This window comes from Pogoniulus pusillus, chromosome 9, assembly GCF_015220805.1.
Source record: "Pogoniulus pusillus isolate bPogPus1 chromosome 9, bPogPus1.pri, whole genome shotgun sequence".
Lineage (NCBI taxonomy): Eukaryota > Metazoa > Chordata > Aves > Piciformes > Lybiidae > Pogoniulus > Pogoniulus pusillus.
The window spans coordinates 14,786,755-14,806,530 of record NC_087272.1 but is presented as its reverse complement, the minus strand read 5'-3'; the positions used below and the strand labels follow the sequence as shown (position 1 = coordinate 14,806,530).

The 19,776-nt window shown below is 47.6% G+C and overlaps 1 protein-coding gene across 8 annotated transcripts in view; it reads right to left on the bottom strand.

The window, feature by feature from the left end:
- MFHAS1 (multifunctional ROCO family signaling regulator 1) overlaps positions 1-17,328 on the bottom strand; it is a 30,352-nt gene extending 13,024 nt beyond the window's left edge. For 6 of the 8 annotated variants that reach the window (XR_010303347.1, XM_064148608.1, XM_064148610.1 and 3 more), the window contains exon 1: positions 14,016-17,328. Coding sequence is in view for 7 of the 8 variants with exons in the window: in XM_064148608.1 (XP_064004678.1) it covers positions 14,016-17,196 (3,181 nt within the window). In the remaining variant the exon portion in view is untranslated. Of the gene's footprint in view, positions 1-4,143; positions 4,660-9,564; positions 10,334-14,015 lie in introns of those variants that run through there. The other 2 variants (XM_064148614.1, XM_064148612.1) reach the window with 2 other exon arrangements.
- Between the last annotated feature and the right edge of the window lie 2,448 nt (positions 17,329-19,776).

The following is a 19,776-nucleotide window of genomic DNA, read 5'->3' as shown; positions in this document are numbered from 1 at the left end:
CCACAGATCTCCAGCTTTATGTAACTGATGAGGCAGGGCCAAGTCTCAGCCTGCCCATCTGCTAAATTTAGAGAATAGGGCAAGTCTGCAAGACATTTTCCCCTCACAATAGTTTTGGCTGCAGCACTGCACCCAGAGCAGGCTGACCATTTTTCTACTTGCTCCAACAAAAGAACTGGCAATCTGGTAGGTTTCCCAGCCACTGCAGGTACTGAGGTGCACTCAATTAAGAAATTACACGGGCAAAACTCCCTGTTGCAACATGCTGTAGGTTCAAGAAGCTCACAAATGCTTCATGAAGAAACTGGAGGTGCAAGTGGCAAAGTGTCTTTAACAATTACTCATTAAACAATCCCAGTGCAGAAGATAAACAAAGGCTGGGAGAACATCGGGAGCAATTTTTTCCCTCAGCTGGCTTCTTCCTTCCCCACAAGATGTCACAGCTGAAGGTAGGACCCTGGCTATGCAACCCCTCTTCTCAAACAAGCCTTCAGCAAAGTCTAACTGGGGAGCAAAAGGCCTGAAGTTGCCCTTGTAGCAGATTTTTACATTCTGCTACAATGCTTTTGTTTGTTTGAGACTTCTGCTGTTGTTTGGATTTTTGTTTCTGGTTTGGGTTTTGTTTGTTTGTTTTGTTGGAGTTTTTAGGTTTTCTCAGTTGACTTGCCCTGTGCCAGCCACGAAAAAGAAAAACACAAAACGTGCACGTATATGTGCTATCAAACAGTTTTCCCTGGGATTATATCAACTCCTTCCTGGATAAAAGTAACTTGGCTCCATGAGTTGCTGTTGCCTCAAGGTCATTACAAGGCTTCAGCATGTTCAGCAAACTGAATTGGAGAATGCTGTATGTTTCAAACCTGCATGGTAAGCATTCTCATCCAGATCATTTAAGGTGAGACCCACGTGCTATTTTCCTCTATAAAGCTATTTTGGTCTCTCTAAAGCTCTCCCTGTTCAGCAGGATGACCATAAAGCCCACTTAAGCAAAGGAACAATTACTTTTTTTCCCCTCCATCATTGACTAGTCTAAGGAGAAAGGTCTAAATGCCCTAAGTCCGGCTCAGGCTCAAATGGTAGATCAAGTAAGTATTTCACTTGTTAATTGAGCCGTGACTCATGCCTACTTTGATCTATTAACATGACTTTCTACTGGAGCCACTTTACTGTGGAATTTGATCTATGCACGTACATCATAGCATTATTCCAGGCTTGTGCTTAATTAGAGAAAAATGCCTCCTTGGTGCTTCTCCTACAAAGCTACCCACATCCTGCTGCTTAGTAACTAACACCACGCTATACATTGACCACAGGTATGGTTTTAGTTAAGCAGGGACCTGCAGGATCACTGAAGTATCCTTAATTTTAAGGTCATCATTCTAACTTACTTTTCTGCATATATATTAACCCTTTACACTGATGTTTCAGTAGTACATGTTTAGGTCAAGTACTTCCTCCTTGTGAAACAGATTCATGTGAAGCTGCATGGATGAAATCAGAGGAGCAGGGCACTGAGGGAAGAGCCAGCTTTCCTCTTGGTCTCACAGGTAAGGCTGGCATTTTCTATAAGAGTGCTGCTGGGGTACGTTGCAGTGTCCAGGCAACACCTCTGCAGAGCCCTGAGCCTGAGTTGTCCTGCATCGACAGAGGTGGAGAACTGATTTTGGTGTAAAATCTTTTCCATTTGTTTGGTGTAAGGTGTTTTTGCTATTACCAAAGTTGATGCTCAACAGTCAAGAACAAAGCTGTCTGTCCTTTTACTATGAAGAGATTACACTTGTCCCCTTTTCCAGAGCAAATGAGAACTATTTTTTCCCTTCCATGATTCCTTGGCATTTCCAGTAATTTTAAGCATTCTTCTTTGAACTCTCTCATTCCCTAATATTCAAACAGGTAACAGCTGTAAATCAAGGCAATAACTAACCTTTGCTTATAAACATCTTTTCCCCAAGGAAAAGTAATTACTTACGGATTTAGCATTTTATACAGGTAGTAACCTCTGCTAGAATCAATTCTTAGTACTTATTCTTCCACTGGAACATTTTTCAGTGGTAGGTCATGGGAGTTCAGAAACAATAGCTTTGCTACTTAACTCCTGCAGACTTCATTGCTTGCTAAAAGCCATCTCAGTGCCCAAAATTAAACTGCAGCACACATCTTTGCCTTTTTAAAACTCTCAGCTTTACAGAAATCACGTTTGCCCAGGGGCTGTAAAGAACTCATCAGCCTCCCAGGGAGGCAGAAGCATGACCAGGAGAACATTCCACACCATCACCACCACCTCCCCTATCCTCCTGCACCTTCCCCAGTGCTGCCTGCTCCACTATGGGACTCTGACAACGGAACTCCTTCCTCATCCCCTGTTTTCATCTGGCAGCTTTCCACCAGGGAGATAACTCTGAGGTACTTGCTGACCAGTCTCATTGTAACACGGCCTTAGCTTCTTCCTCAGATGTTCCACCAACCCACCTGAACTGCAACCTGGCTAGCTCTTCTCTGGATGTGCCTTGTACCAACCCTCTCAGAGGGATCTCTCTTGGGAGGACAATCAGAGTTTCAGACAAATAGTTTAAAGAGGGAGCACGAGTCAGAAAGGTTTTAGAAGAGCCTCTTCTTTCCTCTACCACCACCAAAAGTTTGTTCTGTGAGGGAAAAACTTACAGAAAACAGTGACCTACTGTCTGCTTCTATCTTCATGTGAGGATTTTCCATGCTTGGTGCTAGGGTAAATGTGTCCCACAGCTCTGGGCTTCACCAGCAACCTTCTGGGAGACAGACAGAGGCACTAATGTCCCTTCTCTATGATCTGGTTCCCTCGCACCTGCTTCCATCTCCTGCATTTTTTTTCAATCACACAAGTCAAGAAAACAGTTGTCTGAGCAAGGCCAAGCTTTATTAAAAATTACTTCTGACGAAAAATGAGTTTTAAGTCCTTTGGTAACAATGACAGGATTATCTGCATCACAGGGCACTATGCAGCTGGGGATAAAAGCGGCATAGAGCTGGAGTAGCAAAAACATTGCCTCTAGAACAGCCACAACTTTGTGGGCAGCTCCTAGTCCTGACAATTACCTGTAAGGCTCAGATGGAGCTGAGCACACGTGGGATATCTCAGAGAAACAGAACCATGCACAAGATGTGGATGACACAGCAGCTACAGAGCACAGGCAGGTTTACGACATGGCTTTAAACCAGAGGTGCTGTTTCAGGAGAATGCTACTGTTAAAAACTTCAGAAAACAGGTAAGAGTGACAAAAGCTGACCTGGAGCCTGACCAAAGGTCTGCCATCAAATATGGCACGCCAAACTGGCCATGAACTGCACTCAAGGCGCCCAGTCTCCCTGCAAGGGTGACACTGACAGCATGACAGCATCCACCCTATTATCCAGGGGCAAGAACACCCCTGCAGTAAGGCCAGCAGTGACAATGCTCTGCCTGTCCTGCCTGAAGACATCAAGCCATGCTTACAGCTGCTGCCTTTTAACAGGAAGTGCATTTTCAGCACCTGCAAAGTTCTGTGACAGAAATTCAAGTCACAGACTCATGAGTTCACCCACTGCACTCCTGAAACCAGCATACCAAGCACCTCCTCTCATCACATCTTCTTCAGCCCAATGCTTTGGGTTGGTGTTGGATTTACTTTTTTTTTTTATTTAGATCTCCCTGTGTGAATCACTAAACTTGAGCCTGGTCTTGACTTCTTCAGCAACATTTTCTTAACACTGATTGCTTAGCTTCACTAAAGGCACTCAAATATGTGCTTAGGTGTACCTACATAACATCAAGGGCTCTCTTTTCTTGTTGTACAAGAAAGATGTGATTTATTTCAAAGAGGGGCAAGAAACAAGTCAAAAGTTAAAAGCATCTTCAAAAGCTTCATGGCAGCTTTTGGTTACAAAGGAAATAGTGAAAGGTATTTTTTTCTGATCCCAAAAGAAGGTTCCTGAACTTTTATTTCATCCAAAAAAAAAGTCTTTGCTGGAGCCTCTGAAACACAAGTACATTGCTTAGGAAAAGATGCTCCTGAGACTGAACTCCTGATAATTTATTTCAGCATCTTATTCTAGGAAGGCTCCAAGATGACCACAGTATCTACTAGCTGAGCTATTTGCCCACACAAACATTAATTCAGATCTTGACAAAATCAAGTGACTCAAGTGACTACCACCTCAGTCTGCAGGGCTCCCTCTGGGCACATGCACACTTCTGAGAAACAACAAGCTTTCCACTAAAGCTAGCATGAAAGTGTCACCAATACCAAATCATCACTTTTCCCTTCACCAGCAGGATAGAGACTCTCTGCTCAAATCCCTTGGCAGTATGGGTTCAGGCACACAGATCTGACTGGACTTGTTAGTAGAGACAAAGCACACAGGAGGTTCATTCTCTGTGTTGCCCTCTAGCATCATCAGAGAGCTAGGCAAAAGTACCTGGAGACAGCCAGAGTTCTAGAGCAAGGCTTCCATCACCTCCATTTTCTGTTTCTGCACAACTTTCCATCAGGTACTTTAAAAAAATAATTTAAATTTTCCAAGATCTTGCAGCCAGGAAGCAAGCAATGGCAATGACATTTCTTCCCAATGTCCCAGTTGTCTGTCTTCAATTCCACCACAAAGTGAAAGCAGGTGGGGGATGTTCAGAGATGAGTCAGAATGCAGCTGAAGTAGAGCAAAGAGCTATATTAAAATATGAGCTCAAAGCTTCAGCAGCAGCTTGAACAAAGGAGCTGGCTTTTAAGAAAAACAAAAAACCCACCCCAAAACCAGTAACAAAGGTAAAAAATATGAAAGCCTGAACTGTATATCCCAAATACCAAAAGGTCATGGTGCTCCAATGGGGCATGATCACAGCAGTGCTTTTGCAAATCTGCAATGGTGCAGTTCTGGTCCACAATAAGGCACAGCAAAAGGAAGTTCATGTTAAAGAGCCCTGCGAAACCAGAGGCCTGACTGGTTCCCACACAACCCCCAGTGCAGAGATCCAGCACCACTGCCATTCACTCCACCTCCAAGATGCTGAAGAATTTAACCACTATCAGAGTAAAGGGCTTATTGCTGCTGTTTTAAACAGAGCTCCGAGCCCCTGAGACCCTCTGCAGGCAGGCAGGGCTTGAGGGAGCTGAGCAGGCGTGCCCAGAGGCCCCGACACAGTGCTGGCACAAGCTCAGCATGAGCAGTCTCCCCTCAGAGCCCTGAAGCTGCAGCACTGCTGCCTTACTTCACAGAAACCAACGTCTGCTTTTACATCGTAGCCATGACTTAGTGCCCAACCCAAAGAGATTAAAGCTGTTCCTTAGGAAAGAAACTAGCAACCAAGAAATACTGTGTCTGATCACAGGAGCGAGGAAAGGTTTTTTGATGGATTTCCTAAACTTAGCTGCTTTGATAAATCTGAGTCATTTGGACAGAACAATTTGCCATATCCAGTGCATGCATCATTATCTGAAATGAAAGCATCAAAATATCTCTCAGACAAAGCAAGAGCCTGCTCAAAAAGGATGATTTAGAGAAATGCATAGGGAGCTGAAAACCTCATCTGGTTACACAACGCACGTTAAGTAGGCCTGGAGTTTGCTGCTGACTCCCTGGTTTGGAAACCTGCCAGCAAGCACATTCGACCCCATCCAGCAGCTCTGCCTGGAAAATACAGTCACACATAGCAAGGGGGTAAGAAGCATCACGCAGACCAGGTGAGGAAACACACACAAAGTCCCTTGTCTCCTCCCCTTGATGCGGCAGCACAGACACTACGGACAAAACAACTCTGTGCCTCTCTTGCCTTTCTCCCAGTCTGAGACATCCCAGTAGCATGGAAAGAGGTCTGCTTCTCTCTAGACACAGGCTGCTGGCTTCCGGAACATACATGTCTAGATGAGGCTTCCCCAGGAAAGTCAAACCATCCAAAGGAATATCTGGGGACTGTGGAGATCATCCCAGCTCTTCCTGCTAACTCACACAGTGATGTGGTGGTGATGCAAGATGGACTAATACAAAAAGTGTAATGGTGGGACAGAGATTGGCTTGCTCAGAGCCTGCATCAAGACAGAGTGAAGGACAAGCCAGCAGCTGCACTCTCAACCTACAGTGCTTTTAAAACACAGTTCACCATTATTGAGTGAAAGGTTGGCACCACATAGCTGTTGTTCAGTCTCACACCAGTTTGTCTGGATTTACAATTCTCCATGCCCTTGGGCAGCTCCCAGGTGAGTCTGCAATTTGCAAGATGGCATTCAGGCTAAAGATTTCCCAACGTGTGCTGAGCAGCTCAGCTGCCTCCTTGCCATCTCTTCTGCTCCAGCTCCAGTCCCATCATGACTAAATCCGCCTGCTAAGAAAGGCCTTTGCTCCTGTGCGCCACACCCTGCTCTACAGAGAAGACAAGGAGGAATGATAAAGGGAAAGAGACATCTAATTACAAAAACAAGGTGACATCTATTTTTTTTGTAGTTGCCCCAAGTTCCCTTAGCTCCAATATAAACAAGACTCCAGCTGCTACAATGTTAATTTTGTAATTAATCACCTCACAGCATGAGGTCCACAAATCCTGTCCTACCATTGTTGTACCTTTGTTTCATTCCTGCTATACCATAACAGGGAGCACAGGAAAACTCTACAAGTGATGGGTACCAAGTGAAGGAGGGAAAGCAACCTCTCCCAGAATGGTCTGGGCTCCTTCTCATGTAATACAAACAAAATTGCTTATCTAAACTGGATGCTTGGCAAGCATCACCCTGAAACCAGATAAAGGAGAAGATATCCTGATATCACTTCCATAAGGGTCTTACAGAGATCACTTTCTCAAGCTTATGAAACTCTGCTAACAAAAGCCCCACAGAAATCTGTCTTCTCATCAGCACAATTCAGTTAACCTAGATCAACAACAACACAGCTCCTTCCTGGAGTATCCAAGCATCACCTTGGAGTCAGTGTGTAGCAAAGCTGGGCATGCAGCTTTGTTTTGCTTTGAAGGCTACTTGCCTCCACAGTTCATTTTAGCCTGATCCTCACAAAGCACTAAGTCTAATGGATTTCCTCACAAGAGTGCCCAGCTCACCTCAAAGCTGCCTTCTGGTTTATGCAGAGCTTGCCATGCTGAACTGCAGATTTAAAATTCACATTACCTGTAGATCCTGGGCTAGTTTCACAGCCACACAATAGAGTCAAACCAAACCATAGCTAAAACCAGTAAGTAGGTGTACTCAGCATGCCCTTGGGAGAAGCACAGAGCTCCTGAAAACAACCACAGGGGAAAAAAAACAAAATCTGAAATAAAGTTTTGCTTTAAACCACAGCCAACTCAAGCAGATAAGCATTCCTGCAGTCACAGCTTTATCTGAATGCAGCATCCAATCCACTGGCCACAGACAAGTTACCCCTAACCATGAAGCCTGCCCTAAACTGTGCTGCCACTGACCACGTCGGCAACTTGATCAGAGCATTCAGGACCAAGCTTTAGCCAGAAAAACACCAAAAGTACAGTATGACCAGCCTCCAGCAGCCTCTGGGACAGACCCATCAACCCTCAAAGACAGTCAGGACAAACACCCAAAATTAAACTTCTCCCAACAGGAGAACAAATCTCGAGCTCCCCAGCCACAGTTCTTACATCTGGTTCCCAACAATGAAACATCTAGAGCACAAATCTCCCCAAAAAGCTCAGCTGGAACACAGGCTGCATCCACACAGGTGATCTCCCCATTACAGGCTGTAAACTGCATTAACAGCTTCTGAAAATGCTGAGACCTCCTCATCTCCTGTACAAGACACAGCTCCCTCACGCTGTGGTCACTAGAACCCCAGCAGCTATCCTGCTGCAAGCAAGGAGATGACCATACAGCAGACCAAGAAGCCACTCCTACAATCCAACTGCACTGCTTTCCTCAGAAACAGGTATGTTCTCAGCTAGCCAAAAGCACATTTTGTTTTCAGCAGCAGGAGTTTGTTATAATTGACATGGTACTTCAAGGTTTCCCTCCCCACACCTCATTCCTACAAGGAGCTCCCTTAAGTAGCGCACCCTTAAATTGTCATTCCACAAGCTCACTTGAGAAGAGGTGACCTTACTTGACACCAACCAGCCTGCTCACTCTCACAGTTACCCATATCTGTATAAGCAAGCACAAGTACCAAAAGCAAGCAGGAGATAAAAAGAAGTAACTGCACTCTGATGACTTCGAAGAACTCAAATCTGACACAGAACCACACCACCAGAAGTGCATGCACACAGCAGGAAGTAAAGCACATTTCGTGACATCTGTATCCATAGCATGTTGAAGCAGAGTATGAATCAGTATCACATCACTGGTTGACTTTGAGAGGTAAAAGCCTACATTAATATTTTCTTACCCTAACACTCAGTAGCTTTCAAATCATTCTTATGCAAAGAAACGAAGAATCGTTGGTACTGAGCACCTCTTTTGTAGGTCACTTTCTGCAAAGATACATTTTAGTACAAATTAAAACCAGAACCCAAAGTAAATAATGGGCCAAGAACCCTGCTTTGCTTCACTAACCACACTGAAGAGATCCATTTAACTAAATCTACTCTTTGCTTGGTTCAGTTATGGCAGCTCGAAGTCCGGAAGCCCCAAGCCCAAAGACTGCTCCCATGGTGAATTAATGAGGAAGGACAAGACAAGCCACTAAGGAATAAAAAACCAGGAAAGTTTTCTTGTACCAAGGTGACATATCAGGAAATCTTTCCTCCAGCAGGAATGCATAGCACTTTTTGACAAAAGGAATAGGATTCCTCTGGTGTTAAATATGCACATTGTCACTCTAATTTCAAGTAATTTATCAAGTTCTGTATTAAGAGCCTTAAAAAACAAAGACCCCAACCAAACACAGTACAAAACAATGCACACACCATAAAGTAACCAGACAGTAGGACAGCTTGAAGGTGGCAATTCAAAGCTCCAGTCTCTTCTGGCATCCACAGCTGAGTCTGTTCCTCCGGCTCCTGTGTTATCCCAGAGAGAAACAAGCCCAGCTCTGTGCTGGCTACTATAGCTCTTCCTAAGGACTCCCTCCCACACCTACACCCTACCAGGCTGCCATCCATGCTGCATATCATATCTTCCTCTGGTAATTTCTCTGCTTTCTCTAAGACCATGAAATGTTTGTTGTCCCTTTGCTGAATGAGTTGAAGATAGAGGATGTGCTATCACAATCACCAAGCAAGAGGACCTCAGATACTCCCCAAGCAAACACACAGCTTAACATGAAGGAAACCACTAAAAATTCCTGGTGGTAAACAGACCCTGCTTCTACACCATGATGCACAGCAAGTCACATCACTTAAGTTTGTCACTTCACCAGTAGAGAAGTCAGCTCAATATAAATAATCAGCTTCCCCAGTTTCAGCAACTGATGTGCTCTCCTAAATCACTGAGCCTCATTCAGCTTTTTCCTTCTAGATCACCCCTGTCCAGTACTCCCGCTCTGCTCAAGTCTTGCCCTAGTGCCTCTAACCACAATAGTACTCTGCTAAGGCCACAGCCTTCAGGAGAGTGACAACAGCATCAGAGTAGCTGCAGCATCTACTTTGAAATTCAGGCAAAAAAAGACTCCACCCTCAAACGGGGAAAATCAAAGGCTGTGAAAGGCTAGCATCGGGGTCTAACAACCAGGTGTTGGTCTACCTCAATTGCTGTGGAAAAAAAACCCAGCCCCTTACAACAAAGTGCAAGCCACTTGTAAAGAGCAATTAGGTACCTGACATCAGCCTTTCATTGACAGGCAACTCAGATTTCGGAGCAACTTCTGAGCCCTTCTGACAAAACCAGTCTCACCTGCTTCCTCCTCAGCTTGCAAGGCACTTTACTGTGGGATCTTTCACCTCTCATTGCCTGACTCCACCCCAACCATCACGGGAGTTCTGTCTCAGTGATGGGAAGTATGGCTCACTTCAAATCACAAGAATTAAGCCACAGAGTCTCACAGAAGAATTAACAGCATGATACCTCCACCTGTACCTTGCATGTAATCTTCATTTCTGCTCACCTTGGATGAGACAAGCAGAGCAGAGGCTTGTGACCTCCTCCCTGTTTGGATACCTTAGAAAGAGGGCAGAAAGGCAGGTGTAAGACGTGGACTTTCCATAGGAGACTTTTTGACAGTCCTCCAGCATCTCTCAAAGCTCCCCAGTAGTTCTGCCGTGTACTTTTGGAGAGGGGTTTCTGGGGTCACACACATCTCTGCCCATGGCTCACTCTCTATGTTACATTTTGTAATTTGTGAGAAGCCAAATCACCTTCTCGTGCTTGTGACAGCATCTTGCCTGTTTTCTGCAACCAAGTCCCTTGCTTTCTTCTGGCTGCTTTCATACAGGTGACTTCACAGGCAAGAACACAGGAAAATCACTGGTTAAAATCAATCCTCCTCACTCCAAACATCAAAAGCATTGCGTCTCAGACATTAGGACACCCTGTACACACCACAGTCTGGAAGAGCCTGAGGTGACCCAGACCTAGCCTAGCACAGAGCAAGAGACAGGAGCAGCAGAACAGTAGGCAGGTGCACACAAAGGCAAGTTTGGAAAACCCATTCACATTTGTCTAAACAAAGAACATGTGTCTACCATCAGACAGATGGCAAATGGACCTCTACCCCTCCAACCCAAAGTCACTTAATAGCTTATGGGACATGAACAATCCAAAAGGCCCTCAGTCCAGGGGACAAAACAACATTGAGTTAAAAAAAACCCACAGCATTTCACAGTGCCTGCAAACAACCCAAGTGAAGTCTCATCCCCTTAGAGTGATGACCTATCCTTCTTGGCCACTCTAAGTATAGATATACCTTTCTTAGCCTGGTGGGGATACTGTTATTTAATAATACAGTGCAAATGTAAATAAATAAAATCAATCAAAATGCCATTTAGCAGCCAAGGAGATGACTACAGCCTCAAAACACACTGAGATTCCAGGTGCCAATTCAGTTACTATTTCACCCAGCTAATAAAGCTGTTTCAAACACAAAAGCTTCCTGTGAAGGAGTTTTGTATCACGTTCACTCAGTGTTTATTTGCAATAAAATCTCTGAAGACTGAATCTAGAATCTCCATTTTTGTTAACCATTTCTATGCACACTAGCTTGTTCTTAGATAATTTCTGTGTACATTATCAATGGAAGTTATAAAATGCACACACAGAGGGCTGAGAGAAGGCATGGGGAGAGAAAGCAAAGATTACTACTCTACTCCTGAAAAATGAAGTCCCTTCTTTGAAGGACATTCCAATGAAAATTTTGGATGACCAAAGAACACACCATTGCTTTCATGAATGACAACACAGATTGTACAACCAGAGACACAGCCAGACTGCACTTCCAATTTTGAGCACAAATTTGGCAGTGTATCCACAGAAATATTTCCCTTATTAAGGTCAACGGGCAGCAAAGGAGTTCTTCAGTGCAGTTCTAAAAAGACCACATCCCTATTTAAGAATTAGCAGCATCATAATTGTCTAGGATTTCCACTGGAAGAGCTCGGAAAAAAACAGTTATCTCTCTTGTTATGCATTTTCATAGCCTTAGACCCATCTCCTTCCCACACCCCATGTAAAATCATGATTTGCTTGCACAAGAGCTGGCTTGACAGGACAACTTTTAAACACACATATCTCCTGAACCACAAAATCAAGAGGAAAAGATTTGTTTAAAAATCTTTGGCTCTGCAATTGCTGTTTAGGGGCTCCAAAGCAGTCTTTTCCTCTCTAGATCAGATACACAGCAAAGAATATTCTACATTAAATTTGTGCATACAGACCACTTCAAGCCAAATGATTGCTCACATTTTTCATACAATCCAGGTTATAGCTGGACTAGCTTAAACCATCATCCAAAGAGGCAGGCAGATTTCTCCATTAATTGGAGCTTTCAGTCACTCTTCAGCATGTCCACAAACAAGCCCTGCCTCTGAAACATATGTCTCCTCAATGTACTCTTCTACCAGCTACAGTCACATAGTATTCATGGTAAAACAGTCAATCCCTGCCCCAAGGCAGGCTTACTTGGCATACTAAGTGCTGCAACCCTTGTAGCAAGACCCACCTTCTCCCTTACGAGTTTTGCAAATGCTGCACCTCCCTTTCTATCTGCATCACCACCCAGGTGGTGTTCAGAGGCCTGGTATGAAAACCTCTGCTCCTCTCAAAACCAATGATCACTGTATTGCACACTCATCCTGGCTCCCAGGTGAAAGGAAACTTTCCCTAAGGAAGCATATAAGGCACAGCCAAATCCAATGAAAAGGGCTCTCTGACTTCAGTACCCTCTTTATGCTTCCAGACCTTCTCTGACTGTCACTGGTCAGGAAAGATGCCAATCATCTGTACAGTCTGGCTCCTCTTTCATATTTCACTTCTAAAGCATCATCTGTGCACCAAGGTATTAAAAAAAAATCAGCCACAAACAAAGAAAAAAAAAGGCAGCAAAAAAAAGAAGATATACAACTGCAGATCTGAATTATTCAGAAGTTAACCCTTCAGTAGTCACTCATTGCACCTGCACATACAGTTTGAACGATTTTGGTGAAAAGCTTTTTCATGGTTGGTTTTGATTTCAGGGTTGTTATATTTTGGGGTTTGTTTTTGTTGGGTTTTTTTGTTTGAGTTGTTTTGTTTTACCTTTTTTAAGGGTTCTGGTTTTGTTTTTTTTTTAATCTTCTGAGGTTTTTTGGAAAGCAGCTCACTGTTGCCCCAAGCACAACGTCAGTTGCAAGACCCGGCATGCAGATACCACTCAGCAACTCACACACCATGGGTTCACACTGCACCCCAAGTCCTTACATAAGCTATCACAGTTAGAGTGAGATGCAACCGACAGAGCCAGGACACCAGCTGAGGAGCAAACATCATCGCCTTATTTTCAAGGTGCAGGAAAAAACAAAAGGGAAACACCATAAAACAAACAACTAAAACAATCACCCCAAACACACCTTATTATTCACATCTGCCTATGAATTAATTCAGCACCATCACTTGCTTTAACTCAAATCACACCAGTTCCCTCACAATTTCAGGCTACTTGTAAATGAAAAGCACTCCAACATACTTCCAACAGAGATGTAGGTGTATATTAAAACAGAAATCACATTTCTAGAGCATTGTTTCCAGTTAAGAGTGAGCTTTGATTTCATATAGATTTACACACCAAAGCACCTCTTGCATGCCCTACTAGCGCCCCAGAACAAATGCAGCAGCAGAGGGAGAACATTAGGAAGCACTACCTGCACTCGAAGTAACACATGCTGCAGGAAAACACTAAGGACAAAATCACGACTTTCGATGTGACAGTTTTAAGAAGCACCACAACCAATTACATTCCAGAGGAGGGAGATTATAGGGCTTTTTCAGATGAAAAGAGGAGGAGGGAAATAATTGCTTTTAAGAAGAGCTCCAAAAGGTGCAATCTGGTAATCACTTCTAGATGAGACACCAAACAAAGAGGATGGTGTATCCTCTGTTCAAATAGGAATTCTTGCTGCTATAGACAGGGCTCCCATCTCAGAAAGTGCCTTTTACACACATCAACATACCTATAGTCTACCAAAAGGAGCTCTCCTGCATTCAGAGAATGTACAGCACAGGCCAGGGTCGGAAGGGGGCAAAGATGAGACATTTGTGGTCTTTCAGGCATTTGTCGGCACTTTGCAAATAACCTTATAGAAATTAAAGCTCCAAGAAAAAGGAAATTAGGAAAAAACTGCAGTGCAATTCAAAGGAATTAAAACAAAGGCAGGTCAGAGCCTTTTCAAAAATGGCATCACCAATGCTTGGGGCCAAAACCCAAAAAGATGGGAGAAAAGGCACAGACAAAAGGGGGATGTAACACTTGTCTCAGAATAGGGTTATTTTAAGCCTGTCTCCTTGGAGCTACCCTAATATTTTCTCTCATGACGCTAGTCACCAGAGAAAGGCACTAGAGCAGAGAAGGGGGGAAAAAAAGAGAAAAAAAAAAAAAAGGAGCTAAAACTAACATCATAGAACTGAAAGGCAAATGGGGCTGTGCCTTACCTGGGAAAGTGTGGGGGTTGGGTGACCCTCTTTTAAGGCACTTTGAACAGAGGACGTGCACAGTGTAGTACAGGCCCGGCCATTCCTGGAGCAGGACATTCAGTTCTTCCACTAAAGGAGTAATAGCTTGCCAAGCTGTCCAGATATTTGGTAGAGATGCATGACTAGCAATAGACAGAGTGTCTGGCTGCAGAGCTCCCCTGGCAGGCCGGTAACTCACTACCACAGGCACCTTACCCCGGTAGGCATAGACCTGGTACTTGCCATCGGACCGCTGCACCACATGGTTGTTAATCTGGACGCTGTAGCGTGCGAACAAGCCGGGTGGGAAAATGAATGGAAAGCTATATTCAATCTGAAGCTGCTCCACCACGAAAGACTGTCCACTCAGATTGGTGCCATTGATCCATGCCTCTGCATGGGGCACCTCGTTTCTCACGTAGCAGGGAAACTTGTACCAAGCAGCCGCCCCATTTAGGGGCTTGCATTTGGGTTTGTTGACACAGTAACAGAGCCCCATCTTCTCCAGCAGCTCCAAGATGAGCTGCAGATCCTCCCGGCTCTGGATATGGGGCTTAAGGAGGAGACGGATAACATGGGCAGGGAGGAGACCATGCAACAAAAAGCCCTCCACATAATGATGGAGCTGAGTGGCTCTCAGTTCATCAATGTTGGTGTCACTGAACAGTTTCTGGAGCAGCACAGTGGCATCACGCTGGCAGAAGACATTGAGGATGTCAATGAGCCGTGGCAGGTTGTGGAACACATATTCCCGCAAGGTGAGGTGCTCCTCGAAGTACAGCAGCTTCCCACTCTCATGCAGGTAGGACAGGGCACTCTGGAGCCGATCCTCTGTCAGGCCTGCCTGCAAGCCCAACCGGGCAGAGTCCCACCAGCTAAGCCACATCTGCTTAGCTTGTGGCTGAAAGTGCAGCTCCTCCAGCACTTGCCAGGATTTGGGCAACACACGGTGCAGGTTTGGGAAAATATCCCGGTGCTCAGCCACCGAGAGGAGCTTGTCCCGCAGGCGACGCACTTGGCAACGGTCCCGGCAGCTGAAAGGCAGCACTGGAGACAGGATCTGTGGGCGGTGGTTGAGAAGGTACTGAAACTGGGCTTTCTTTCTCCTCAAGTTCTTGTCTGAGACCCCATAAAAGGCAGCATGCGGGCTGGAGCAGCGCAGGTCAAAGTCCTGTCCCAAAGCCTCATCCACCTGCTGGACCAAGCTCTGGAGTCCCTCAGCATCCCTCTTCTCCTGCTGAGCAATCTGGTGATGGATGTCCAGGCATTTCTCCTCCAACTCCCGCTCTGCACAGAGGTCAGCATGAGTTCCCACCATGCAGACCACAGCATGGGGCACCTTGGAACCAAGCCAGTGCAAGAAATAGCCCACAGAAGGGTAGAAGTGCTGAGGGACATAGGCACTCAGATTTACCACCAGTACATATAGGGCTCCAGGAGAGAGGAAGAAAGACTGGATCACATCATAGCTTGGGTCCCCTGCCAGCTCATACACAATGAATGTCAGGCCCCTCTCTACATCCGCTGTCCAGTCCATCACTTCAATGCCCTTGCTACCTCCCAACAGTTCCAGTCCTGACGCTACTTGGGGAGCATTTGGTGGCAGTGAGGGTGCAGGGCACAGTGTTTCCCCTTTCAATCGGCAAGAGGGCACGCAAGAGATATCCTGCTGCTCAACAAGATGTTCCAGCTGCTGTATGTCAGGTACCCATGCTGAGGAAGTGTCCTGAGGCTCTGGGAAGGGGTAACGCCCAGCTGGCACTGACCGAATGTCCTGCTGCTGCCCAGTACAACCTCTGGCCTGAGTGCTCCCTGCCTCCAGACTCCCCACATCCTCTCTCTGCCCATCTTCTTCCATGAGGCATCGTCTCAGCAGGGTCTTCCCTGCATCTTTTAGGCCCATGAGGACCAGCTTCAGGCGGGGTTTGAGAGCAGGCTGGGAGTGGGCCAGCTCCTGCTGGTAGGCAGCAATGTAGGGGATGCCTTTCATGCACACTTCATAGGGGGGCTGGATGAGGGGGTTGTCTTTGATCTTCCACAGAGTGATTCGTGAAAGCTGCCCAAAGCCCTCAGGCAAAATGGCAATCTGGTTGCCTTGCAGGACGAGCTCCTCCAGGCTGTGGAGGAGCACAATGGAGTCAGGTAGATAGCGGATGCGATTGTTGTCCAGCCAGAGGGTGCGAAGCTGGTGGAGCTGACAGAGGCGATGGGGAAGAAGCGTGAGCTGGTTGCGGCTCAGGTAGAGCTCCTCTAGACTGGGCAGCGACAGGATGGCAGCAGGGAACTCCCCCAGCAGATTGGAGGAAAGGTTCAGCATCTTGAGCCGCTGCAGGCTGCCAAAGCCAGCAGGCAGGGCCTGCAGCCGGTTGCCATCCAGCATGAGGCTCTCGAGGGCACTCAGCTGGCAGAGGCCTTCGGGAAGGGTTGCCAGCCCGGTGCCACTCAGCCAGAGGATCTTGAGGCGGCGAAGAGCGGCAATGCCCTCGGGCAGGGCCCCGAGGTGGCGGTTGCCAGAGCAGTCGAGCTCCTCCAGGGCAGCCAGCTCCAGCAGCGGGGCAGGGAAGGAGGGCAGAAGGTTGTGGTCGACGTCGAGGGCGCGGAGATGCCGCAGGCGGCCCAGGCCCTCGGGCAAGCGACGCAGGCGGTTGAAGCTGAGGTCAAGCTCCTCGAGGCGGCCCAGCTCGGCGAGGCGTGGGGGCAGGCCTGGGCCCTCGGCGCCTAGTTCGTTGTGGCTGAGGCTGAGCTTGCGCAGGCCCCGCAGCTCCACCAGCGCCCCGCCATCCCCCAGGCCCCGCAGCCGGTTGTGGCTCAGGTCAAGCTCGGCCAGGCGGCTCAGGTGGCGCAGGGCAGCGGCGGGCAAGCGGCGCAGCCGGTTGCGCCGCAGGCTGAGCACCCGCAGCCCGCTCAGGGCGGCGCCCACCTCCTCGGGCAGCTCCTCTAGCCCCCGCCCGCTCAGGTTCAGTGTCTCTAGCTCCCCCAGCGCCGCCGTCGGGGGCGGGCGACGAGACGCGGCGGTAGCGGGGGGCGGCGGCGGCGGCCCCCCCGGCGGCCCCGCGTCCGGCTCTGTCTCGGACTCGCCGGGGCCGCCCTGCAGCTTCCGTGCGCGCAAGGCAGCATCGCGCCACAGCCGCACCGCTTTCGGGGGCTCCGTCTGCGCCATGACCGGGAGAGCGGGCCCCCGCCCCGCCCGTCCCTACCTGCCGCCGCTGCTGCTCGCCATGGGCGCGACCACGCTGCGCGTCGCCGCCACCACCGCTGCCGCCGCGGCAGACTCCAAGCTCCCCGCGGCTCCGCGCCGGTACTGGCAGCCGCACCGCGCCGCCCCCAGCACGTAGCCGCCGCCACCGCCCCGCCGGAGGCGGGACGCGTGCACTGCCCGCCCTGCGCCGACACCGCCCCGGGGAGAGGCGGCTGGTACCGCGGGGATACCTTGCTGCGGCCGGTCGGGGAGGTTTCGCCTGCTCGGCAGCGGCCGCGTTGCTCCTGGAGGAAGGGTCCCCGCTTCCGGCCTGAGCTTCGCAGCTTGTGGCTCCTGCACCATCTGGCACGGCCCCGGAGCGCGGCCCTGCCGCCTCCTCTCGGGTGCTCCGGCTCCTCCCCGGGACCGCAGTGTGTTGACAGAGACCCCCGCTTCGGAGTCTCGCCCTGAGCTCGCTGCGTCTGAGATCTGTACGCCTCTAAGCTCGCAGAGCAGAGCTCACCCCATGAAGTAACAGCAAAAGCTCTGGTATTGCTCATCTCCGCGTCGTTTCGTCACCAAAGAGCCTGTTGTTTCATCGATCCCTGCACGGAACCGAAATTAACCTTCCTTTCCGTTAAATAAGCGTCTTTTCCACGCTGAAGGCTGCGAAACCCTTTGACCCACTGGTTAGTCAGAGCAACGCTGCCACCTTCCTGCCGCTCTTTGTTTCCTTTGCTGCATACGCCTGGCCAGTTCCTAAACAGCACCTTCTTCAGGATTCTTAGCTAAGCTTTGTTCCTGGGGCTCAGAGAAACATGCCTGGAAATTTCCACCACTGCAGCAGGGGGAATGAAGGGAGAGTACCTGACCATGTCACAGCGGAGCCACGAGGCAGACTGGCGGAGGCTGTGGACGCTCAGATCTCCTGCACTGTGTGTGTGACATTACCTGACAAATGCCAGGCGTGCACTGTGGCCAAAGTTTCAGAGGTTTTAAAGTGTCGCTGTTTTTGTACAGCACTGAGTACTCCAGCATGTTTTGGGGGTCTGAGAACAGTCATTACCACAAACTTCTCGGGTTGTAACAGCTACCTATAAAGCAAGTGGTAAGTTATTACTTCATAGCCATGAAGAGAAAGAAAAGCATTTGAAATGAAAAGAGTGCCATAGGGAAATCAGTTTTGTAGCCTTTGTTCTCTTCTTTATTGTGAAAAGGCCTCACAAGAGTGACACTTTTGCTTTTGGATGGCCCTGTGCATCTAACCATACTCCTGCTTGGTTGGAACTGAGCCAGTGTGGAACTGTAGTCCCTGCACTAAATTACCAAATTTACTAATTACTAAAACTACAGATTGCAAAGACTCAGGTTCAATTGCCATCTTTCCCATTAGTAGTAGACAAGCAGGGGCAAAATCACCTTTGAGTCCTAACAAACCTTCATGAGGCTTCTGCTAAATGCTTTTGTGAACATGAGCCTTGGGTAGGATTAAAAATGCAGTGTTGGCTGGTAGAGCCAAACAAAGAATACAAAGGACAGGGAGGAAAGCCCATGGACCTGGCAGGAAGCATGGCTACCTAAAGGTAAAACTCAGCTCCCATCAGGGTTCAGGAGGTACTCAAAAGCTGGCAGAGGCAGTTCTGGGATTCTGGGCCCACGGTTTGGCTCCAGGGCCACCACTTGGGCTTGGAGGAAACAGTAATGAAGAGACGGATATTCATGATCTGAAAAGCTCTGCTGAGAGGGACTAAACATGAGGATAAAGCTCTTCCTATCCTTGCTGCTTGGCCAATGCCAGATCCTGATGCTGAGAAACAAGTACTTCCTGGCCTCTTGCGAAATTCTGCTTATCTACAGCTGGTTTCCAGGGTTGCCCTAATTTATTTTCAGAGCATTCCTCCAGTAGGTCAGTATTTTTCTTTTTCTAACCTAATTTTTGTGTCTTTGCTTTTCCTGAAGATCACTGGAGAAGTAGCTCTTCTCTGTCTGTCAAAAGAAGGACTCTCCTTCTCCACTTCAAAAGTAGCACATTCAGTTCCTCTTGGGAAAGGAGTAATTCTTGCCTTCTACTCTCTTGCCCAACTGATTATGATACCAGGAGTCCATGGCTCCATTTCCAACTATCTACAAGGAAAGCCACTGAGCCTGTTGCTATCAAAATCACTTTTTAAAATCAAGATAATGTTTCTAGAAAGAAAATATTTCTGCAAGGCAATTGACTCTGGCATCAAATTTACAGCTAGATTTCTTTCTTCCTGTGCCTTGTGCAGATAAAGACAATGAAAGCAGTATTATTATTTGGGGTCACCCACTCCATGATGCCCATGGGCACTGCAAATCTTCTCTGAAGGCAGGACAGGCTCACAGTTGCTCTGTGATCTGCAAGAAGTGTAACAGGGGATATGGCCATTCTGCACTGTCCTCTTGCTTCCCACGGGAAAACTAGGCAGCCATCTCTAGCAGAGATGCTTCAATCCAGATGAAAAACATCAGGGAAAGAAGCTCTTATCTCTGTTTGCCTGCTACTGAAGGTCATGACCTATAATGAACACAGCATGTAAG